The sequence below is a fragment of the Neofelis nebulosa genome, chromosome 3 (genome assembly GCF_028018385.1).
Source record: "Neofelis nebulosa isolate mNeoNeb1 chromosome 3, mNeoNeb1.pri, whole genome shotgun sequence".
Lineage (NCBI taxonomy): Eukaryota > Metazoa > Chordata > Mammalia > Carnivora > Felidae > Neofelis > Neofelis nebulosa.
In genome coordinates this window covers 26,289,161-26,313,975 of record NC_080784.1, presented here as the reverse complement: position 1 = coordinate 26,313,975, position 24,815 = coordinate 26,289,161, and the positions used below count along the sequence as shown (strand labels likewise).

At 45.4% G+C, this 24,815-nt stretch overlaps 1 protein-coding gene across 11 annotated transcripts in view; it reads right to left on the bottom strand.

Annotated features, from left to right (window-relative positions):
- Nucleotides 1-9,234: 9,234 nt before the first annotated feature.
- DLC1 (DLC1 Rho GTPase activating protein) overlaps nt 9,235-24,815 on the bottom strand; it is a 564,853-nt gene continuing 549,272 nt past the window's right edge. For all 11 annotated transcript variants that reach the window (XM_058720122.1, XM_058720125.1, XM_058720127.1 and 8 more), the window contains 10 exons: nt 22,415-23,838; nt 21,757-21,933; nt 19,133-19,292; nt 18,813-19,011; nt 17,042-17,255; nt 15,330-15,444; nt 14,546-14,764; nt 13,509-13,726; nt 12,602-12,775; nt 9,235-11,848 (listed from right to left, as the gene is read on the bottom strand). In XM_058720122.1, the coding sequence (XP_058576105.1) occupies nt 11,728-11,848; nt 12,602-12,775; nt 13,509-13,726; nt 14,546-14,764; nt 15,330-15,444; nt 17,042-17,255; nt 18,813-19,011; nt 19,133-19,292; nt 21,757-21,933; nt 22,415-23,838 (3,021 nt within the window). In that variant the 3' untranslated portion in view covers nt 9,235-11,727. The remainder of the gene's footprint in view (nt 11,849-12,601; nt 12,776-13,508; nt 13,727-14,545; nt 14,765-15,329; nt 15,445-17,041; nt 17,256-18,812; nt 19,012-19,132; nt 19,293-21,756; nt 21,934-22,414; nt 23,839-24,815) is intronic.

Genomic DNA, 24,815 nt, shown 5'->3' with positions numbered 1-24,815 from the left:
TTTTCTAATTATAATTTATCAAAACCACATGTTATCATATTACCTCCAATTGAAGCTTCTGATTATCACAGGATAGCAAGGAACACCATCTGGGGAGGATGAATATAAATCAGCAAAGTGTTTTAACCTATAAATCAGCAAAGTGTTTTAACCAATTTGTACAGATTTATTGTGCTAAGATGTGATTTGCATCATTTTGTTTTTTAAACTTTATTTATTTTGAGAGACAGCATGAGTGGGGGAGAGGTGGCAGGGGTGGGGGTGGGGGTGGGCACGGAGAGGGAGAATCCCAAACAGGCTCTGTACTGTCAGCAAGGGGCCCGATGTGGGGCTCGATACCACGAACCGAGATCACGACTTGAGCCGAAGTCAAGAGTCAGATGCTTTCCCGATTGAGCCACCCAGGTGCCCCTTGTTTTTTGTTTTTTAAAGATACTAAAGTAGTAACCAGTTCTTTATTCTGGTAAACACTAGCCTTGTGAATCAGAGACTGTGTTGGAATATCAGAGAGTCTAGGGCAATTTCTGACTTTTTTTTTTTGCGAATGTGCTCACTTATTTCATTAAGTTTTTTGGTTGACGTAAGTCACTCTTTTTCCCATTCTGCTTCACCGTGAAGCTTCCAGCTCATCACGGAAGGGATTCATGAACAGAAGTCATTGTCTTCAATAAGCTAGGGTATTCAAGGACCTAAAACATCAAGCTAGGGAAAAAAATAAAACAAATCCGTGGGTTCCTGATAATTATCAAGGAGCCCATCTCCTTACCTGGCCCTGGAATCTTTTATGAGGTGACCTGTAGGCACGTGGTCAGCACTCCAGGGCACGGGCAGGGCCGCTCTGTTCTTCCTGAAGCCAGGCCACCTCCCATCACCCACAGTTTCAGCTGCCTCCTTCATACTCTTCCAAATGCACTCCTTAGCCCAGGCTTCTCTCTGGAACTCTCCTCCCAGATTTCCATCACCCACGGGGACAGCTGCACTTAGGTCACCTGCAGAATCCACAATCCACCCACCATTTACGTCTCCAGACTTTCCCATCCGCTTCTCAGATCTGTTTCTGCTCCTGCCTGAACCGCTTAGCTCAGAAGGCCGCACGCATCACCTTCGGTCCTGGCTGTGGGGCTGGGCTTTGGAGTGCGGGCCTCATGGCCAATCGCCCTCTCATTCTAAAAAGACCGTCACCAAATCCTGCCCATGCTGCCTCCTGATTAACTGCGTTCAACGGCTCCTCCTGCTTCACCCCCAAGCCACCCTCTTGGCCCTGTCGCTCACAGTCTCCTGTGGGTATTACTGCAAGGGACTCCTTTGCTGTTCTCCCGATGCCTTCCGGCTGAACCTACCCTCCACGGCACCTGCGGACTTCTCTTTTAAATAGTGAGATCCACTTGTATTGCCCCTCTCCTTCAAGGCTTTCCAAAGCGTCCTGTTGCCAGTAGGGTGACCTACAAATTCCTTAGAATGGTATGCAAGCTCGTTCTCCATCCAGGAGCCACACTCCTCCAGGCTGCCCGCCCAGAATGCCTTCCCCTTCCCCGCTGTCATCCTTCAGCACCCAGCTCACGTGTCATCTCCTGCTCTGGGCCTCTGGGTGGAGAACCCACTGGAGCACATTTTACTGGAATTACTTGTCTGTCTCCTTGAAAAAAATGACACGCACCTCCAAGTCAAGAGAGGCGGCACTCTTCTGTGCCTTTCCTCTGTTCTCAACACATGTTTGTGACTGATTAACCACGTAAAAATCTAGGCCACTGGTGTGGGAATCTAGAGACATCATAGGGATATGAAGCTGTCAGGCCTTCACCCGGGGGCCTGGCCACCCAAGCTTGGACAGTATCAACCTTAATTAATATTAAGCAATCATTTAAGCATCAGTCTTAATATTAATCTTACAAATAGGTATCGTCTATTTCAGCTTGTGTTTAAACTGGGAAATAATAGGAAACAGACATTCAGAAGTAATATTTACATGGTGCCTCTGATACGTTGGGCACGGTTCTAATGTCTTTATTATGATTGTCTTCACTTTGCAGACATGAAAACTGAGCCTAAGTAACCCTTTCCCCGAGATCACACAGTCAGTCTAAGTTGTGGTTTGACCTCTGAGAATCTGTCCAGAGTCTGTGCTGGTACCCACGACATAACAAGAGCTCCAGAATGATAATGGACAGAACAGCAGCTAACGGACCCTGAGGGCTTACCGTGTGCCACAAGCAGGTTCCGTTCCAAATGCTTTATGTGATTTCTCTGGGGGAACCCGGACCACTGAACCAGCTGCGCTTTGTTTTCGTCTGCAAAATGGGATAATAGTGCCTCGCAACCTCAAAGGTTTACAGCAAGGATTAAATAGGATCGGACGTGGAAAAACCAGAGTCGCGCAGACCTGCCACTGAAAGGAACCGGTAATCACGCAATCCCAGGGCTCTTCACGGCTTTCAGGAGTAACGATGGGAGAGTAGAAACGACAGCTTGGCCGGTAGTGAGAGGGCCCGGTCCCAGGAGAGTCAGAGGTGTGAGTGAGGGTCACACCAGGGCACCTCGCTGGAGGTAAACACAGAGAAAGAGCTGACACTGAAAATCGGGCATCTGCTGTTTTACTGGGGAGAAAAAAACTTACCTCCTCGGGGGTGACTCTTCCCCGGATGTGGGCCCTGGCCCATTTGTTGCTGTGGCTGAAAACCTGTGGGTGGTCGCAGCCTCCCTAGCTCTGCTTTTGCTTCAGGGATATTAGACTTTGGGTTCGGCCACCTCAGAAGTCCCGTCCAGTTCAACATTCTCTGACTCCACGGCGCCCCCTAGGCTCTGACTCACCAGGATACTTCATTGGCCTGTCCTTCCTTGCCGTCCCAGAGGAAGGCGTGTCTTTCAAAGCCACCTTTCCTCCTGTGAGCCCATGGTTTCCCTCCGGCAGAGGGACTTGGAAGCCCTGTGTATCCCTCCCCTCTCCATTGGTGCACTTCCTTTGTCTTCAAACCTATAAATTCATGCCCCCTCAGTTACTTCCACCCATGTGTACCTGCCCCTGAACTTAAGAACATTTCCCCCCGGGGGCGCCTGGGGGACTCAGTTGGTTAAGTGACCCACTCTTGGTTTCAGCTCAAGTCCTGATCTCACGGTTTGTGAGTTCGAGCCCCACATTCCAAGTCCAAGCTTGGGATTCTCTCTCTCTCCTCCCTCTCTGCCCTTCCCCCACTCTCCCTGTCTCTAGTCTCTCTCAAAAATAAAAAAAAAACAAACAAAAAATTATAAAAAAATAAAAAAGGAAAAATTTCCCCAAATCTACTTTCTCTGACCACCACCCTACGGCGGCTGTCTCCTTTACCTGCCCAGCTTACTGAGTGACTATTAGCTCTGTCCCCAATGCCTTACGACCTCCTTTTCTATTCCCTCTATAACAACTTTAGATAGCTCTCCTTGCCCAAAGCAGGCAAATGATAAAGATCCTGAAGCCTGTCTAGCAGAGATAGGCTGAATATCTATACGTTAATAGAAGCAAGAGAAACACAAAGTGACCTTTCTGCTTTGTAAATTAAAGGAATCCTAAGAAAACTAAAAATTCTTTTGTTTTTAAAGTGTTTTTTTTTTTTTTCAGGGATGTGGGGTGGGGAGGGGAGGCACATGCAGGTGTGAGAGGTGACAGAAACGAAGAAGGAAAGGAATGAGGAAAGAGGGAACAGCCAACTTTAGAGGCCAGGAAAGGGCCCTGGGTGTAAGGCTGGTTTGTAGGATTGAGAGAGAAAAGTCATACGAGAGACAAGGAAGAGATATGGCCAGAGGGGAGCGGATCCACATGTCAAGAGGACAAGAAAAGGAAGAGGCCAAGAAGTTAGGGTGACAAGTGAAGTAAGAAATGGCATTTCATCAGGCAACAGAAGAGTCTGGCTCTTTGGGCGTCTCCAAAACCAGACGCATATGCAGGAGGGGTGACCCCTGACTTCAGGATTTTAGTGAGTGTATTTTAGTAACTGGACACCCTGCATTAGTCCTTCTTTTGTTTACTTCCTTCTCATACTGCTTCTTTCTTCTTTTGTGGCTTAAATGAGGGTTTTGTCTTATTTGGAGGCACTGTCCCTTATATTCCTTGATGTATCTCCATTTGTACTCTTCTTGGGATTCAACGGAGTTAGGACCAGAGAAAATTAGAACGTGGATGAAAGCAAATAAACAGAGTGAGTCTTCTTATTCTGTTAGGTCTGCTGGGTCACGAAGAGGCAAAAATCCCGGAAAACGCAATCGTGAAGTTTAAATGGTCGCTGGCCCCTTTGATGTCAGGCTGAACCACCTGCTGAAGTCATGAATAGTCCTGTTGGATGACTCAGGGTAGAAGGCCCCACTGGAGATGCCCACTGGTGGCACTGGAAGCCGAGATCAGTCTGACATGAGAGTGTTGGTGGCACTAGGTTGGTTAAAAACGAACCAACAAGCCAACAGCTACACCTTGATCCTGCCTTCCCAGGCAGGTCGCTTTGCTTCTGGAAATTTGGCATCTTCTTTTCTTTCCACAAAGTTACAGGAGAATACATTCCATTTTCAGCCTTCTGGGTCTTGGGATAAAATGTCCTCTATCTCTTTGAGATATTGCAACCTTGTGCATGGTCCTGAGGGTTCAAATTTCTTTTTGCTTTAATCATCTTTACAGACTGTGTGAACTTCAAAAATAGAGCTTGGCTTATCTTTGTTATTGGAAAACATACATCCTATCAGCCAGCCCTAGAAGTCAGGACAACGAACATCTCTGGAGCGTGACATTAAATCCCCCATTGCTTTGATTAATTATCCTCCGTGCTAAGTGCTTGCTTGAGCAGGGCGAGGAACCTTCACTAAGCTTCCACGGGAGGAGTGGGCAGCCTTGGATGGTCTTTAGCTTTAAAAACCTTCGTAAACTGCTTTTCGCTGAGAGCTCAGATCATGTATCATGAAAGTTCTTTCACACTTCTTCCTAAGAGGCTTCTTTCTAGCTTTGATGAGCTGTTGTAAGTAATATGCATTAGTACTGAAAATAAGAAAAGAAATAGGTTACTTTAGTAAATTATACTGTTTAATATGACAGAGCTTTGACAACTTTGAAAAAGGATAAAGCAGGGAAAGAAATATCCCTTCGTGGCAGCAAGCGAGGAATGCTTGTGGAAGATATATTCTTGCCTTGGAATTGCTACCGCCGACTTCAGCGTTCAGACGTCCCATTGTTATCAAACCTAGACCAGGAGTCCCTACATTGGAGGATACCCTGGGTGCGGACAGCTGAGGCCAAGTGGCGTCACCAACATGAAAGGAAGCTTGGGCACCAGTGACGAGGAAAAGGGTGGGGACAGGCTCAGACCACGCAGGGACAACTGTTTCTGTCCAGAGCAGCAACATCTGTGAGGCTTCCTTTGCTTGCGGCCGACAGAACAGAATATTCGGAATTATTAAACATTCTTTCGGATCAGCTACATCTTTATCTCTGGTTTGGAAAAGTACACATGCTCTAGCAGCAAAGGAAAGAGGTCATCCAGTTCAAGCTTGAGAAACACAAGAAGCTGGTCATAGGTTAGAGGAGACATAGTCTCATGGCTGGTGGAATGTGGAGTTACCTGAGCTGAAATGTGGCCAGGGAGATTTTAATAAAAATTTACCATATTTTCTTCTTTCTTTCCTTTCCTCTCTTCCACTCTTCTCCCCACCCCCCACCCCCATCCCCTTTCCTCTCCTCCTCTCCTTTCTTTCTTTCCTTTCTTTTCTCTTTCTCTTTATTTCTGTTCTTTCTTCCTCTTCTCTTCCTTCCTTCCTTCCTTTCTCCTTCTTTAAGAATTTTGTGATAGGTGGAAGAGAGATGGGAATTGGATTCCTTGGAAATATTCTTTGATTTTTGAAATAGAACTTGCACCAATACAGTAGCCACTAGCTACATGTGGCTATTTAAATTTAAACTAGTAAAGAATTAAAAAACTTTTAAATGTTTATTTTTGAGAGAGACAGAGCATGAGTGGGGGAGGGGCAGAGAGGGAGAAGGAGACCTAGAATTTGAAGCAGGCTCCAGGCTCTGAGCTGTCAGCACTGAGCCCAACACGGGGCTCGAGCTCATTGACCGTGAGATCATGACCCAAGCCACAATGGGATGCTTAACTGACTGAGCCACCCTGGAGCCCCAAAGCTAACAAAAAAGAAATAAAAGCAAGCTTTCAGCATCTTGGTTGCATTAGCCACATTTCCAGTGTTCAACAGCCACATGTGCTAGTACCTACTTTAGTAGCACAGAGAGGGAATATTTCCATCACGGCAGAATGTTGTATTGTACAGGCTGCTCTAGAATGTCTTGAGCCCCTTTGCAAATATTAGAGTCCCAAATATTTGAGTCCCTTTGCAAATATTAGATAGCTACTTTATTTCTTTAAGCCTCCCGACCTCTTTGAGCTTTTTCATTTATAAAATAAGTCTAATGAGGCCTCCTTCAAAGGACTGCTATGAAATTTACATGTGACATTTACTGTATGTAATACACACATCCCAGTACCTCACACATTATAATGCTTAATATGCGGTAGCTTAACAAGTCCATTCAGACTTGAGCCAAACACACTTGTACTCGAAAAGTACCTGTAACCTACAAAGCTTTTTGAAACAACTTCCTTGGGAATTAGACCATTTTTAGAGCATCAAGTCTTTCACCATGGTTGATGAGAGCCATTCTCAGAGTCACAAGGAGAGCAAGGCTTTTGCTTTCCAAAATGCTTTGCATCTTGATAGGAGAGAGAGAGAGAGAGAGAGAGATGAAAATTCCCCATGAGGGGCCATGTTTCTAGCCCTGAACTAAATTTTTTTTTTTTTTTTAAGTGCAATGAGATGAAAAATCTCTGCAAGGAGGTGTTTATGCGATAGGTGTCAACACAGCCTTGGGCCCAGACAGCCAAACCGCGGCCCTAATGGGAACTGTGTATACACAGCAAGGGTAATTACTTTGGGCTGCCGCTGCCAACATGATTTAGCAAACTCTCTGCCTGCAAAGGACTGATCATCCCCCGGAGAATGGGCCCAACTTCATTGCAACTGCACAGACCCACCTGAGTTCCCCCCCTGCCACAGGCTCTTTGAGGTCTTTTGTAATTTGCATTCCTTAGGCAAATGGAATTTAAATTCCTTGGGCAAATTTCACCCTGATGGAACACCAAGATGGCATGCATGCCATGATCTCATTGTTTAGGATTTCTGCTTTATAATCATTAATGTATGCTTCAACAGGCGGGCGAGGTAAAGCATTTGGGCCAAATCCCACTTTGCTTTCATGAAAGCTCCTTTACCTTTCAATAGCCCTTGCTTTTCAAAGCACCTTCACAAAGATCTCAGTTGTATTTTGTGACATGCTTGTGTGGTGGGAATCCCGGCATAATGAGGTATTGCAGAAAGTCACAGGACGGGGGTTCTGGTCCTGGGATGCAAGTTAAGAAGCCTGTAGGGAGATGTTCCCTTTGTAACCCTGAAGCAATGCAAGATCAGAGGGGTTGGGCAGGTTGCAGTCAGAGCACAAGCCTATTCTGTGCTGGCAGGTGGGGGAGAATCTCTCCTGTTTCACAGGGAGGCCTAAGTGGAGTCTCTGTACATTTCAAACCATATATTCAATTTGCCAACACAACTGTAAGGTCTTTCAAGCCTTAACTTGAAACAAAACTTTGCCTCATATTTATTTTTACCTATGTAATTTCACCTTAAGCATCTCAGGAATAGGGACAATTGAATTCGAGATGCGGATTAATGTGATTATTTTGCTATGAACCTCCATTTTTCCTAGAGTTCTTCTCAGTTTTGATGCTGGGGCCATATGGATTGGCTGTTACGATGAGACATTTATCTCCTAATTAGGTAAGGTCAACAAAGGGGAGATGGATGGGTAGTGGACCTGGGCTGGAGTCTTGGCTCCTTCTTCTGGCTCTGGGGACCTTAATTTGTCACTACCTAAGGTATATCCTTATTTTAGAATAATACTTATGCTTCATGGGGTATGTGTGAAGCTTAAATTAAGTGTGTAAAGTGCACAGAAGTAGAATAAAGACCCATGAATGGTGCTACAAAATTCTACACACCATTATAGCCTTTGTCCTTGCCTGTACACACACACACACATACACACACCCTAACTAGTGATGTTAGAAAGTACTGATTTGGGGGCATCTGGGTGGCTCAGTCGGTTAAGTGTCCGACTTCAGTTCAGGTCATGATCTCACGGTTTGTGAGTTCGAGCCCCACGTCGGGCTCTGTGCTGACAGCTCTGAGCCTGGAGCCTGCTTCAGATTCTATATTTCCCTCTCTCTCTATCCCTCCCCCGCTTGTGCTCTGTCTCTGCCTCTCAAAAATGAACAAATGTTAAAAAAAAAAAAATACTGATCTGGATCATTTTCCTTTATTTTTCTTTAGATTTTACTTCCCAAAAAATCTCACTGGTCTCAATCAGCTCTTAAAAAGAAATCTCTTAAAGAACTATTTGTTAGAATTTTCCAAGTTATTCTATCTACAAATTGGTAAGCAAGATGCTTTGCATATAGTTATCTTGAGTTTTGTTCAATTAAGATCTTAAGCTGCCCCCCCTGGGTACACAGGAACCTGTCCTCCGTCAGGACATGGTGTATCATTTCTGTTAGTGTCTGTGAGATTTCAGTTCTGGGAGGGCAGGGTGAGGTGCTCACCGCTGTATCTTCAGGACTGAGCACAGTGTGAGGTAAACAGTAGGGGCTGAATAATTGACTCAACTCAATCTGTAATGGGGTCTGTAAGGATGTCTCCTCCATCCTGGTAACCTTCTGCAGCCTGTCAAACAAAGTATTAGGTATTTCAGGCTTAATATGTTATGTTTTGATCTTTATTTTATTTAGTTCTGAGGAAACCAGGTCTGGAGGCAGGGGCACACATTAAAAAAAAAAAAAAGCCTTTGTGTCTTTTTAAAAATTACGAGGTTTGTTTTTTTCCCTTTACTATGCCCAGAGTGAGTGTTTGTCAAAATAAAACCTCTTCTAAAAGGGATATCAGTTTCCAAGAAACAAGATTGATTAAAATTGCATCGCAAAGAATTCTTCAATTTACCATCAGCGTCCACAGCCCCTATATAGGGTCTCCCACGTCTTCACCAGTTTATACTTTAAGATCCCATTAGGTGTGACAATGTCCACTTTGTACAATCTCAAAATGGGCAGTGATGAACCAAAGTGAGGGCTTAGACAGCATCCTAGATTCTCTTCCTTTTCAAGTGACAGAAGCTAATTCAACCAGTTCCATTTAGCAAATAATAAATTTATTAGGTGCCTACAAGTACAAAACGCTGAAAGCTGCTGTAGGGGGTTATAAAGATGTGGAGGAGAGCCCTGCCCTCAAAGAGCTTACAATCTAGGTGATGAGTCACAATTAGTAAGTTGTGGCAATATCACTTTAGGTGACTTACACAGAGTTCTTGGAACATTCACATCCTCTGAATTCTCCTGTTGTCAAATACGTTAAGGAATCCTTTCCACAGGAAAGCTGAACAGTGGGAAAGAGACCTTTTGTGGAATTAAACGGTGACCTTGGCTTTGCTTATATGAGCATCTTACTCTTCCTGGTTCCTTATTCTTATAACTTTCTCAGCATCGTTTCCTAACGACCTTTGTTAGGACAGCATCTCCATGCTTCCTGAACCTTCACTAGGGTTTCCTGTTTGTTAGTGAGTGGCTCAGTTGCAGTTTGGCCTTGAAATTATTTGCAGTCCCATTTTTCCTTCAGCAAATCTGATTTTCATTTTGGCTGATGCCAGGATGATATGCTTTGCAATCTGTGGTTCTAAGGGTAGGCGTGAGATGCGATACAAAGGAAAGCAGGCCAGACCTTTCCCTTACTTTAAACATTTAATAGTGCACTTACGGATTATATTCTGTACAGATATAGAGCAAGTTATAAACCTCTTCTTTTATTTTTTTTTTACTTAGACTGTATTCATGTAAAGTGTATTTACATTAGGAAAAAAAAAAAGCATTGAGGTACAAAACCCAAAAGAATATCTGAGGTATAAATACAAGTATATTTTAAATAATAATTTTTGTCATGCTTTATCTAGGTTTGAAAGCACAGTGGACATGTGGACATGTTTCTTTATCTTAATAGAATGGTATATACAACATACAATCTTACAAATCTGAAAGCTATTAAAATTGCATATACAAGTATATCTTCATAAGGAACACTGATATCCAAAATACTCAAATTTTAAAACTCTAATCTTCCCCCGCTGCAAATTCTTCAAAGAACCTTTGAAATAACACTGACAATGGTAACTATAACATGTATAACAAAATAAAACTCCTTCTTACAACTCTCATTCATACATTATTCACTTTTGATCCATACAAAATAAAGTCACTAATACTGTCTTATGAGTCAATCTTCATGGTTACGGTAAAACCTGTATAAAGACCACCCTTCCAAAAAACGGTGCTGGCACTTTTTTTGGGTTTTCTTTCTATGATAGCTATTTTCATTTACCACTAACATACATTCCAGGGGCATCATTATAAAGGGGAAGAAAAAGAAATGTAGGGAAAACAAAGCCGAGGGGGAAAAAAAAAGTCACAAAACCAGAAAACCTATTTGCTGAAAAGGACAGATCCAATTACTAAGTATGGGCAGCTTTCAGAAGCGCTATGAATAACCAGAATCCACGCCTGTTGTTAAATTTTAATACCTTGGTTTAAATTTACAGGGATTTCCTTGGGACAGACGTAGTTTCCTATGTTTTCAGTATGTCTTCAAGAGTTTGGGTTCGAAACATGAAAATGCAAAAAATTCCAGCAGGTAGAAAGTTCTGGGGCTCGACTGAGGAGATGTTAGAGTGTTCAGTTGTTACATCTCGACTTAAAAAACAAACACAAAAACACACAATAAAACTGTGCTCTGGAGCTAGTAAGGGTGGGGAAGGGGGTGGGGCGGGCGGAGTTTCTTCCCTGGCCTGATCTATACTGGGTAAAAAGTGTATCACTATTTGCAATCAGATCTAAAGACGTACTGTGTTTGAGACGGGACAGCGGAATCAAGCTACTACAATTACTTTAAGGAAAGAGGAGGTTGGTAAAAAAAGGAATGTGCTTAATGACTTGGAAAAAAAATAAGTGGGCGAGGGTTTTGGGGTTCCCTTTCTGCATGGATCCATGGGCAGTCAGATATTCCAGGTTAAACTGAACCTGACGCATCAGTATCCTCCTGGGAGGCATCTCAGTGTGCCAGACACTGTGTTCCAACGTATACATCTGTGCCATTCGACCAGCAACAAACACACATACACACACTCCTCTGTGCAAACCTTTCTTTGCTCATCTCAGTGAGAAACATGTCAAAGAGTACCAACTATTCCAGTGGATACGCCAGTCCCTCAGCACGCTGCAAATAAAATGACATAGGTACACATACGCCAGAATCACAAGAGAATGAAGTATCTTCATTATTTTTCGTGATGTATTTATAGTTTTGCTTCTCAGAAGCAGTTTGGATAAGAATACTTTTTTTTTTTTTTTTTTTTTTTGCACAGTCTTACATATTCCAGTCAAGGTCTGTACTCTAGACCTTAAACAAACAGGAAGCAGCTTTGAAAATGTCTTAAATCACGAAAAGTCAATTCCTACACTCCAACTTGTCGTTTGCTTTGTTTCAGATTAGACTCAGAACGCATTCTTCCAAGGACTGGCAAGAATTCTAGAAACAACTATCCAGACGGCGGACGCAGTCGCTTGGCTTCAGTAATCACCTAGATTTGGGGTCTTTGGTTTCAGTGTTCTGATTATTGAAAGAGTCTCGGATCTTCACAACTTCAGCTGCACACAAATGTCCGAAAGATTTTGTGTACCACTCTGGCATGTGGCCCCTATAATGGGAAGGAAAAGCACATGGAGTCTTCAAACTGGAAAACACTGAACTAAGCTGGAGGGAATTCGGAATACATTTCCATTTCTTGATCCAGAAACCTTGTAAGTAAAGATCGTATTCCAAGATAATCTCCTGGCACATCTGTTACACCTCTGGAACCAGAAGTTTCTCAAGGAACAACATACTGAGTACAGATATTGAGTGACATTGTTTGGGGAAAGTTTTAGCATATAGAACAAAAACAGATTACAGTCACACAGACAGTTGAAAAAGTACTGAGATGTAAAGACTTCAAATGAGAATTTAACCACTTTGGAAAGTTTTTTAGAGGTTCATGTTTTTGTCTGTATTGCTGTATTTCACAAATTTTCTAATAGGAACACACATTCGTCAATGGCACAGAGCACAGGCCTAATTAATTACTAAAAGGGTATGTCATATATTCAAGTATCTTTGAATGTAAAATGAGAATCATCTGCCTGCTACTTCAAACTCTCATTTCCTGTGGCTTTAAATTCATGTCAGAACCAGAGTATTCGTGTTGCTTTAGTACCACATTCTCTAAGGGATAGAAATCAGGAAGCCATCCCCCAAACACCAAGAAACACGAAGGTGTTACTTTACAAAAACTGCTCTTTAGGGAACAGACAAGACACAATGATGTGTTCATTTAAGCCATTCTCTGTGTCAGACAAAAAGTCTCATCTCCTTCATGACCCTCACCGTGTCAGAAATTAGAATCAGAACGTACCTTAAGTCGGCTCTGCACATGTAGGTGAGTTTGGACTTCCCCGACCCGCAGGGTTCGATCAGATACCTGGACAGGAGCACATTGACTCTCACCCCCACCACAGGTGCCCGGTCGTGATCCACAGAGGTGAGTAAAAGGGCACATGCCCCCTTAGGTAAATTAGTCCTCCATGTTCTGCAGAAACAAAATCAGAGTAAAAAAGATGGAATTTTCTGGAAGCCAAGTTTAAAATGGGGCCCCACACTCAGAAGCTAAGGGGCAGGATCGGTGGCTACGCTGTGTGACCCAGTCCTGGAGACGGTATCCTTTGAACTATTGTGCAAGGGCTCTTGAATGAGTAACTCTGTGCAGAGTCACTATGGTGAGTATATATTCACATGTCAGTTCTTTGAAAGAGAACCAATCTGAAGTGTGAATGAAAGCCATTTTTACATTTCGCAAATGGATTTGTACATGGACGTCCAGATCAGGGTTGCTCTATTGGAAAGCTCTGGACGAATGATGGGACATTTCCTCAAAGATTTCTGGAATTCCTCTTTCAATCATGTCTCCAGAGAATTTACGAATTACATATAATTCAGCTTTAACCACAGCGCACTTGGGACTTAAATGTTATTTCCTGGCTTATGCATTCACTTGCTGTTTCTGGTGAGAAAAATCTATCCTTAAAGGGGCAAGAATCTGCTACCAATGAGCATATTCAACTGAATGTGCCTCTGATTCTGACTTCAGTTCCAAAAGTGTTCCAACCATTTTCAGCGATGGACACACTGTTGGAATACATACGGATACACTTCCCATATTTGCAAGGGTCCCACACCTTCCGTTTTACATAATTTCCCCATCTTGTCATATTCAGTGACACCAGGCTCGTCCTTGCCACGGTAATCATTTTGGAAACTCTCACCTCAAAACAACGTAGTCCCGGGCAGGGTGGGGCGCCATACTGTTTTGGACATACTGGTAAATTTCAGTTTGGCTGTCTAGGATTTCAATTACTTTTGAATCCAAAAGGTCTACATCCCAGAGGTGCTGCTCTTTAAGTAGGCGCTTTAAGATCTCCTCAGGCATAGCAGGGATTTCGATGGTTGACCTCCAAAGCCTCAGAGGCGGTCCTTCGCTCACCTGAAAAGAGGATGCATTTTTCAGTGCTACAAGTCACACACACCTACACTTTGAAGGCAAACTGCCAGCTCGATTTATGGTCACGTGTTTAGGGGCTAATTACTATCTATATGCTGGTGTTCCCAAGTATATGCAGGAGCAGGCCAGAAAGCCTGGCCTTAGACTAATTTTCCAGTCAAAATTATTAACATCTGTTCTCTTGGGGCCTATATTAGAGTCAGTGCAATAAAATCAGATGATTTATATACCCATTCTAAAGCCTCCACGGCCATCCAGACACTCCCACTGTTTATTTCTTCTCAAGGTGGTAGAGACAGGACCAAGAAATACTATCACGGGCCTGTCATGCTGAACCATACAAGATGCCCCTGTCTTCAAGGGGCTTTTATTCCTAACAAGTTAATTTCTTCCCCAAGTACTCTCCACTCATTAAAGGGCCAAGAGAAAAGTGGCTGAGAACAGAGGACAGTGCAAGGGGATTCTGAGCAAATTATGGAAAAATCTGATCATGTCATAAAACACCTTAAAGCCCAATACCACTAGTAGAACATTCCAGGGGACTCTAGTGTGATTCTGTGGCCCCAGAAGATTTCATTAGATGGTCGGATTCCTCTGACAAGTGTATTTATTATTCCTTGCTGGACTCTTCCACTCTCACCTGGGGAACTGAATCACCTGGCTGCCCAGATCTACAAGGGAGGGAGTGGGTGACAGATTCCCACAGACAGCCGTGTTAACACGGCCACAGGGTCTCATCTCTGATGAACCTGAATCCTGACCACTGGCACCCACCTGGCTGACAGTGGGGGCAAGACTTACTTTCTTATAGGACAGTTCAGCCTGCTCCGATGTGGAGTAGCTGACCCAGCCTTTAAACTTCTCCTTGACTTCTTTAAACAGGCTATCCACACAGTCCTGGAGGAAGTGCTGGTAGTCAGCCGACTCGTCGTTACGCAGGCGTCCCAGTGCTTCTAGAGTGAGGGGCTTCAGCTCCTGTTCTGTGTAGGAATTCCGACATCGACTCATTTCCTCGGGAACCTGTGGGGGGTGCAAGGGACAAAAAGGAGGTGAGTCTGCCTGTACTGTTCCTGTTGCCCAGCAGAGGAAGCGGCAGTGCAGGAGCCGCGGACTGGGTTCTCAGGGAGGTGCAGGCGCCCCCACTACTCCCTTTCCAGCAGATGGACGGTGGCCCTGCCGACCTCACGTGCTATTGTGAGTAGTGAGAATACGAACAGATCACCTCCCTGAAGGTGTCCAAAAGCCTATTCTCACGTGAGGTATTCTTGCGCTTTGGGAAGTCACAGTAGAGGGTAAATGACTAACCCAGGGCTTGCCTCTCAGATACAGAACTTAATTCAAAAATGTGTTGCTTTTGCTTCTTAAGTAAAGGGGTATGGAGATAGGCGAATTTCATTAAACACATTAGCCCTAATGAGCTTGTATGTTATAAAACAAGATTTTTTTATAAAAGAAACAAAAAAGACCTTCTCCAGCCATGTATATACTCTCCAGCTGTGTAAAGATGTGAGCAAGCATGGTGCCCACGACCTGGTCCTAACTATCGGAGTTCTCCTCAACCGAGCGCCAAACCCCGACGCCTCACCTGGAAGAGCTTCTTGCACTCGGCAATCATATGGGCCAGCCCCTGCGTGGCAGCGAGGTTTTCATTCAAATCTTTCTGATCTGGTTTACCCAAGCTTTGTTTCCTCTGCATCACCCTAGGCAGAAGAAAGAAGGGAGGGGGGAAGACTCAAATATTTATATGTTTTTAATTAATGTGTTATTCCAGGAAACCCAGAGGAGAGAAAAAAACTATTTTACTGGAGCCTATCTGTTCTTAAGAGGTTCGGGAGAGCTTCACTTAGGTCACAAAAATTCCTGTTTTATCAGCCGAGCACACACACACACACACACAGACAAAAAAAAAACCCCAAAAACAAAACAAAACAAAACAAAAACATGAAAGGGGCGGTTTTCAGTGAGATCCAGGCTATTTAAAACCATCACGTTAAACAGGTTCCCGTTTAAATAGGACAGCCCAGAAGGTCTCTAGGTGGTGGTGGGGAGAAGCAAGGCAGCTTGCAGGGGTGCATAGATGGGAGGCACTGGATGTTGCAGTAAATGGTGTCACCATTCTTTACGGTTTAAATAAATAAAATCCTCTCCTGAAGGTAAGGGGACAATCCATTGTTTCCTAGAGATTTTGTCTTAATCTTATCTGATCTCTCTCTCCTGCTCATCTCCAGTTCCCTATCCTATTGAAGATGGAATGCATCAGTCCACGCGAGAACCAGATAAAAAGATACTGTACTATTTGGCTTTTCAGAAGCAAAGCTCACTTCAACTAGTAGAACCAGGCGGTACCTGTAGCTAAGGAATATGTGTCAAGCACCTTTAGAGCTGAGGAGAAGGGTCAGCTGGATGGGTTTCACATTTGGGATTGTGTCCAGTCAGGGACTCCTTTCTCACCTACTCCGCTGTGAGGCCCGTATGTGAAATACTCACGTCAGTAAGAAGCTTCAACTGGCTCTGCCATTTCCCCTTCAGATGTGGGTAAGTTACCTATTAAACTATTAAACTGACCCTCCCTGCAGTCTCACTGTCCTCATGTTAAAATAGGTGCTGCCAGTATCTTCACCTCTTAGGATCCTTACAAGGATTAAACGAAAGAATGAATGTCAAGGGTGTCGTCCTGTGGTTGGGTCAGAGTAAGTGCTGAGCAAAAATCAGCCTTTGTTAGGTATTTTCCAGATTCTCTGACTTCTTCTATGGCCACTCCCAGCTTGTATACATCTAACGAGAAACTCTGCACACAACTGGCCTGGGCCAGGTCTAGCTTTGAGGCTCCACGCTATCCTTAGTTCTGATAGATCCAGCTGACTACCTTACAACTTGCAGCACAGGCTGGGGTCTCGGCTTTGTTGACTCTGCGGAAGTCAAGGCAGCAAGGGCCTTATCCCCATCCAGTTTTTTAGGTCAGCAAATCCTCATGATCCTTTGCTGGCAGAAAGTTGGATGGCAACGTCACAGAGGGCACTGGGGGGGGGGGGGTTCAGGGAAAACACTTGCCATAGCGAAGCACACATCCAAATTGCTCTCCAAGCCTCGTTGTCACTAGACTGTCTGGAAAGTTACGCCCCCAGGGCTGAGAAGAAAGGAGGGAAGTAAGGGAACCGTGAAGGATGGAGGCCAAACTCCTTTGTGCTTGACTCGAGTGTGAAACCAACGAAAACCCAGGGACAACTGAGGAGGAAAGGTAGGTTGCGTTTGTTGGAAGAACAGAGCATGTGCGTGCATATCTCGTCTGACCCGTACCTTGGAGAAGAATTCTCTCTCTTCAGGGTGTTGAGGTGGAAAAGGGAGGGCGCTAGGCACACAGCCAGGTTGGTGGGCGTCATCTGGTTTTCTTTGACGGCGGCCGTGACATCGCTCAAGAAATAAAGGAGCGTCTGTAGAACCTCCCGGTTCTCATCAGGCAGGAGCATAATGGCGGCCTTGATCGCCTGGAGGCGCTGGTCCTTGGGCACACCTGTATAACACAGGCATTTCCCCCATCAGCTCGGTGCTTTTCCACGCGCATTGCAAGGAAACGTCCCAAAGCAAACACCAGCACCAACGACCTCGGCCCGGTCCTGAACAAGTGCTTGCAGAAAGTGTACTTGAGGTTAATATGGAAGAAATTAGGGACGGCCACCAGCGTCACTGCCCTCAAGTATTTCCTGCCTGTGGAGGAGTTAAAAAATTTTCAACACCCACAATGCCAATATCCTCAATCCACCTCAGAGTTCAGCTCCAGATATGATGCCTGTTCTTTTGGTTTTTGGAATAGCTTTTCTTTTCTAAGTATTTTTTTTTTTTTTTGGAACTCCCCAGTTTACCATTCTCGATTACTGAAAACACAACACACAGTTACACTTTTGTGTAGTTTCAGTGAAAAATCTTATTGAAGACATGTACAAGGGGATAAAATCTTTCTTGGCCTTTATACAAAGGGTCCAGTATCTTTGGGGACCTTCCATAACTAGAACTGATCGGCTCATCCGTAAAATGGAGAAAGCAAGCTGCTAAAAGAGTCAGCTGAAACAGATATTTTTACTAGTAATGTTTTTAAGTTTTAGAAAGCATACTGAGAGGCTATGACAAAAATATATGCTTGAGAAATAAAACCAGGAAAATGACATACATGTAGAAAATGCGGGGCTCAACCTTCAGGTCTCCTTTACTCGGCAAATCTGCCTTTTAAGAGGCATGTGGTGGAAAAATCAAGTCAGTCAAGTGCAGCTCCGTAGGACAAACCGATTAACGGCTCCATGGTTACAACCCATAACAAATACCTTGGTGGGGAAAATGTGACCTGTGTTTTCAGAAAATCTGAAAGGATGAAACAAATAATGAAATAATCCAGACCAGCTCCATCTCTCATAAGATGAGGTCCAGCGCGCCAGGCTGGAGACAGTTTGAGTACGGAGAGAAGCTGCTTCTATATTACATGGCTGTAACACCGCACGGAGCCAAGAAAAACACGGGGCCGTAAAAGCCATAATCCTGATCTTGACCATTAATTTAGACAACTGTTTGCTTTAAGCTTTACTTAAAAGTGAGAAGGGCATGGGTATTGTTTTCCCAAGTATTTCTGGCAGAAGGGGAGATGAATAACAGAAAAAGATTATTTATTCACTTTCCAGCAAGATAAACCACACAGACACCTGTGACGTTTTAAACACAGCAGGCCCTGCTGGAGAGATGAGAGTCAACTGAAATATCTTGGTACCTGCTCTTTTAAGCATCTAAGGGAAGACTGTTCTAGAAACGAATGAAGGAATGAGCTCCTGGATCACAATGTAAAAATGTGTAATTGCTTCAGTAATTAGAGAATGACGATAAGGGAAATTTATTTTTGCATTACTCAACGGGTACACAGAAACCTATCTCACAAACCAGGAGAAAAGGAAGAAAGAAGGTGATGACGTGTGTTTCCAAGAAGGTCATCATGTGGCTCTAAAAGAATGGCATCAAGGGAAGCCAAGGTTTCAGGTGGTCCCACTTTTCCCCAAGGCCAACGGCGTTAAGATCAAAGAACACTCACACTGGTAGATCTGTAGAAAGGTTTCCGAGAGTTTGTTCGTCATTAGTGGCTCAGGAAGGTCTCGAAAATACTGCTTCAACATGTCTGCTACATCATAAGCAGACTGTCCCTCATAGCTGACACAATCTATGGCACTTTCGTTCATCTGGCGCAGAGCCTGAATCCGGGACTTGACACCCGACTTTCTGAAGAGCCCAACCTGTTGGAAGAAAAACGTTAAATGGCAAGACAGAAGCCGCATTTTCACTACAAAACTATAAAAAAGAAGCGTGCATCTGAGGTCCCATGATTCAGCGGGGCCTGCACGAGGCAGTTCTCACCTGATCCAAACAGTGGTTGCGGAGGTAGCGCATGGCCTGCTGAATGCTCTGGGGCAGGGGCTGTCCTGTGCGCTGCACATTGACCGTCAGAGGGACCCCGAACACATGCCGGTCCTTATAGTCTGGAACCTTGATCCTTTTCATGAACTTGGGCACAGCCCTATTTAAAGAGCAGGTGGGGGGAGGTTATGTTTATTTGTCTGTAGACCCTTAATCCATCTTTTGCAGGTAAACCCTGTGAGCTTTGTATCCGTGCTACTAAGGTGGCTATTTAAATTAAATAAAATGACAAATCTAGTTCCTCAGTTGTATTAGCCACAGTTCAAGTGCTCACTAGCCATCTGTAACCAGTAGCTGCCGTCTGAGCAAATACAGCGCATTTCCACCATCATAGACAGTTTCATGGGACAGTGCTATTCTGGATCTTCTGAGAGTTGGAGCTCTGAGGCCCAGTAACGTTTTCTCTACTGGGGATTCTTCTCCCACTATTAACTCGGAGAACTGGGTTTATATCCTTAAGGGAGCTGATGGGCTTCCTTACAAAATGGCGGCACAGGAAGGCACATGAACAGAAAAGAACATTCAAGGCCCTAATTTAGGAGCTTCATGACAGAATTTGAAAAACACGTTCCCATTTGTCCTGTAGATGGGCAAGAATCATTTCTAAATTCTTGATGAGATACAAAGTGTTTAGGGTATAAAAAGGATCATGTAATGCCGGAGGAGAAAATAGCAAATACGTGATGTTGGTCCAACATAATGAGAACCAATTCCAGAGCTCAACAGTGGGGGCCAAGCTAATGACCCGAAGTCAAAATAAATTCTCCTGCAGATGACCCTGGAGAATATAACATCTTTAGGTTTCTAGAGGAAGATGGAAAAGAACAATGAAGGTTTTGTGAGCCTACCCCAGGCTCCCTGGAGTCCTGAAACCAGGTCCAGCCCCAGAAGTATATGGAGCAACAGGAAACCAATGTCATGCATTTAATGCTGTCAAGCAGAAATTTCAGCTCTACAAGTGACCTCTCTAAACGGGACAAGAAAGGGCAAGGCCGAACAGGAAAAGAACTTTGTGTAGAATTTCTCCCTATTCCATGGATCCCACAATGCGAGGCTTTTACATTTGGTTTTGACTCACTGGAAAAACTGACCAGAACTCAAGAAGTATTACGGACTTTCAGATTCTTGAGGGTTTGGTGGGAAGGGGGGGTGGGCAACTCAGAACCGAGAATGTAAAATATGCACTTTTAAATAGCCAGCAGGGAAAATATGAGTCTACGCACAGAGGAACACTGCAGAAGACAGACTGCTTTGACTTCTGAGCGCTCGCCAACAGCCACGGCACGTTACTGTTTATAGCCCTACGAAAGGTAAAACTAAAGCGTAGAGCCAAATTTGTATTTCCATACAGTAAGTTTATGGTATCATGGCCATAAGTGTGCATAATACTTGCTTTGTCGGGGGGAAAAAAGCCAGCGGCGGAATGTGCAAAGAACACATTACGATCTCCACCGAGAATCTGAAGCATGCGGGGATAAACCGGTCAATACTTATTTCTGTCATTCAGAACAAACAACTTCTGTATTTAGCAAGGCTCACATAATAACAGCCTTTGAACGGGAGGTGCTTTGATGCTGAAGCTAAACTCACTACGAGTCCTGAGGAGACGGGGGGCTGGAGAGAGAAACAACAGTTCTGCTGCTTTGCTGACGCACCCTGGCCCCTCTGGTTTGCTCCAGAGCGCTACTGAGGACATGGGCTGCTTCTCTGTTTTTATACAAAGCAGTGAATCCAGATGATAAACACTCAGATTAGGGAAAAGGCTTAAGGATACCCAGCTGACACTGTGAAATGCACTTGGATGTCAATCTAGAGACAGTTCTCTGCTTTGCACTGCTAGCAGAAAAATTAAGATACACACACAGTGGGTCACATCCGTGGCCCATCCAGCCTAACGATGTCCATCTCACGTGATACACACGGAGGGCCGCAGTTTTAAAAGTAATCATGAACAGTTCATCTGAGGGATTTTACCTTCGTGTGTATTTAGTCTGTAGTATCTTAGAGCAGTGAATTCCTTACGTTTATTATTCACTGTTGAAGTGTCTTTGTTAGAAACATAACCTAAATTTTTTAGCACAGGGAGATTTTTGAGTGATGCTTCAAATATTTCCATCAAAAATGATTTCTAAAAACATACCTGGAGAAGGTCAGGAGGCCCAAACTGTACAGTAAGCATTTCACAGTTGGTCTCAACATCCTATGACCTGAACATTTTTCTTTCCTTCCTTCCATAACATGATCTGATCGGTACATCTATTTACCCACCGGGGGCTCTTTCTAACACAGGAAGGAGGTGCCTGTACAGTGTGATGGAACGGCCACGCATTCTCACTCCATCAACTGGCCATTTGTCACTCCGGGCACTGAATCTCCCTCCACCAATCCCGCTGCTTAGTCGCCAAAGTTACACTGGCTTGAGCAGTATCAGATGTGGCCTCAAGAATGCAGGGATTACATTTGGATGATAGTCGAAAGGCATTCATAGAGGATGGATACCTTCAGCTTCAGGGAGCTGCCCCAAAACATTTCCAATTAGTTGACCGAGCACAGTAAACTCTTACCAGCTAAAACCATGCTTATTCGAAGGCGTGTACTTCTCCAGCAGGGCGGTTAACTTTAGGAGCGAGTACTTCTGCAGCAGGTTCATCTGGGCCACAGACTGGCAGTTAATCTGCAGCGATACAGAGTTTAAGCTCGGCCGATGGGAGCTCTGGAAACTGTGCCATCGCAGTCTGTGCCTACGGGAGAGAAGCAGGGGAGGGGTGAGCACGAGGGAGAGGAGCAAGGGGAGGGGTGAGTACAACGGCTTTTTAACAGGTACACACAAAATCAGCGGTGCGCTGCCTGCTGGCCTCTTATCTTAGGAACCGAGAGAACTGACTTCTACTCCGTTCTTTTCTTCCCCTCCCCACCCACGATAAAATACACATTACGTAAACGGCCATCTTAACCACTAAGTGACAGCTCAGGGGCATAAAATCTCTTCACGCCATTGTACAACCATCACCACCATGCATCCACAAGACTTCCTTCCTCTTCTCAAGCTGAAACTCCGCACCTATGAAACAACATCCACCCTTTTTGGATGTTAGGGCCTCCTGATCTCTTTCCTTAGGAGCTCACAGGGCCAAGAATGCCCTAACCCCATGTCCCCCACATGACAGCGGCAGCAATCCCTTTCCGACCTCCCCCACCTCCAGAGGGCAGCCAAGCTCTCACCTATTGGACCTTGTCAGAGAGGCCCCAACCCCAGAATCCCTCCTTTCCGGGATGTCGGAGGGCTCTTCCGGCTCGTTCAGTGAGTTGCCGGTACTGTCCAGGTCACTGGGCGTGGCTCGGTCGTTGTCCACATCCAGGTGTATCTGTTTGGGAGACGACGGGCACGGAGACACCGAGTCCAGGGCTGAGTCGGAGTCTCCCTCGTCTGAAAACTTCTCCGACCACTGGTTGACTATCCTCTGCATCCCCTTCACGTGGTAGAGGATGTCGTCCAGCTCGGGGAAGATGTCCTCGTTCTCCAGGTCGGCCAGGTCACCCGAACTGGAGTAGAGGATGGAGCCCGGCACGTTGTCATAGATACTCAGGCGGCTGCTCATGGAGCTGGACGAATTGCGTCGCTTAAGCTCCTTGGGGCCGTCGCTGCCGTTGTCCCTCCGCAGGCTGATGTGGCCCGGGCCGTGGAAGCTTCCAGTCCTCCAGTTGACCGAGCTGTTCTTCCCTGACGGAGAGAAACTGCCGTTGGAGAGCGCCTTGGGGAAGGTGCCGGGCTTGTGATCTTCCGGGATGTAGAACACTGCGTCCTCTGGGTAGGTCTCGCGGTTCTTGAAGTTCTGTTCCATAACGTTGTTGAACGTGGACTGATTGAACGGATCGAAGCCCTCCAGGTACATGCCCACCCGCTTGTTGCAGGCGCTGAGGCTCCGGGTCCTGGTGACCGGGCTGGGCGTGCTCACGGCGCTGCTGGTCTCCGACTGGCTGCTGCTGCTGCTGGTCTGCGTGGAGTTGGAAACGCTCCGCTTGCGAACCGCGGGCACGTTGATGTGGTTGCCGTTGAGCGCGGAGATCTCCACGCAGTTCAGCTGCTTCAGCTTCTCCTCGTCCATCCCCTCCTGCAGGATGGGCCCGCTGATGATCAGCCCCAGCTTGGAAGGCGCCTTGTGCTTGCCGTGGTGCGAGCCCTTGAGCTTCAGGCTCTCCATGCGTTTCAGCAAGCTGCGCGTCTTGGACTTGGCGTTCTTCTCGTGGCCTTTCATGCTGAAGCTGAAGCTGGACAGTTCCTTGGGGGAGGGCAGGCTGCAGAAAGAGTCGTCATTGCCCACGAAGTTGCCGGAGGAGCACACGCTGATGACGGAGTTCGTGCGGGGCGTCGCCGCGTCCGCGGTGTGAGGCGCGTGCACCGGGAGGCTGCCGGTGCTGCTGAGGCTGCGGACCGAGGCCACCTCCTGGCGCTCGCTGAGGTCCGTCAGCATGCTTTCATGGCTCGCCGCGTTCTTCAGGTGGGCATCGTCGGGGGCCCCGGGGGCTGCGTCCTGCTTTGAAGAAAAGACATCAAACTCTTCCAGCCGGGACCACCTCTTGCTGTCCCTCTGGAAAGTCCATTTGCCGCTTATTGCACAGGGCTCGTCCTCGTCCGAATCCTCACTCTGCAAAGACAGAATGGAGGCAATCATCGCTGGGACCAGCAGAGAGCAGGGAGTGGGGACGTGTGCGGGGGGCCGGACGCCTAGGACCCGACTCATGATACGCCATCAGTGTCAATTCCCCCCTTTGTATCTTTATTTTATTACTTATTATTATGATTATTACTTTATTATTCTTTTTTTAAATGACAAAGATGTACGTTGGATGTCAGGACTTTGACAGGAAAAAGCCTGACCAAGTGTTTCAAGCTAAATAAGAATTGTTTTGTAGAAACCGTTGGATCTGTAGGCTGTTCTTTAAGTGCTCACAGAGGAAAACTCTAAGATCTGTGAAAATTCCAGGCATGCAAAATATTTTGAGCTGGAATCAGCAACGGGTAGGACTCCCTCTGGTCTGCCTCCAATTTTGCTGTCTGTTGATAGCGTGTGTTTATATTCTCTTTCACAATTAAAAAGGTAGTTTTCAAACACTAAGAAGAATGGACACTGAAGTCTGTGGCCACCCTAAAAGCATACAAGATCTCCTACCAGACCGGTGGAGACACCAAGCAAGGTAAGTCACCACATCTCTTAAGGCTGATACTTTTCAGCTTCTTACCTGTTCTTTTTCATCCCTTCCCCCACCAGACACAGGGTCTAGAGCTAATGCCACACATGTCCTGTGAAGTTTCAACCTCAGACATGCTCCAGGCAATTTAACAAGGCCTCACAAATACCCAGTCCTGACAGCATGGAACACTCACAAACACGATGTTACATCTTTGCTGATTATGCTTGATTTATGGGCAGGACTCAGGGTTATGCTGTGTCACAAACTACCGTTATCTGAGCCTTTTAGGCGGGATCTCAAAAGGCCCAGCTCAGTGCGATGCATGTCTTTCCCACTGGTGTGGAAAGTATCACATGACCCACGTGTCACAGGACAATGAGTAGAGAGCATTAAACGCTGACTTGTGGACTCCTCTCCACAGCCCAGTGGG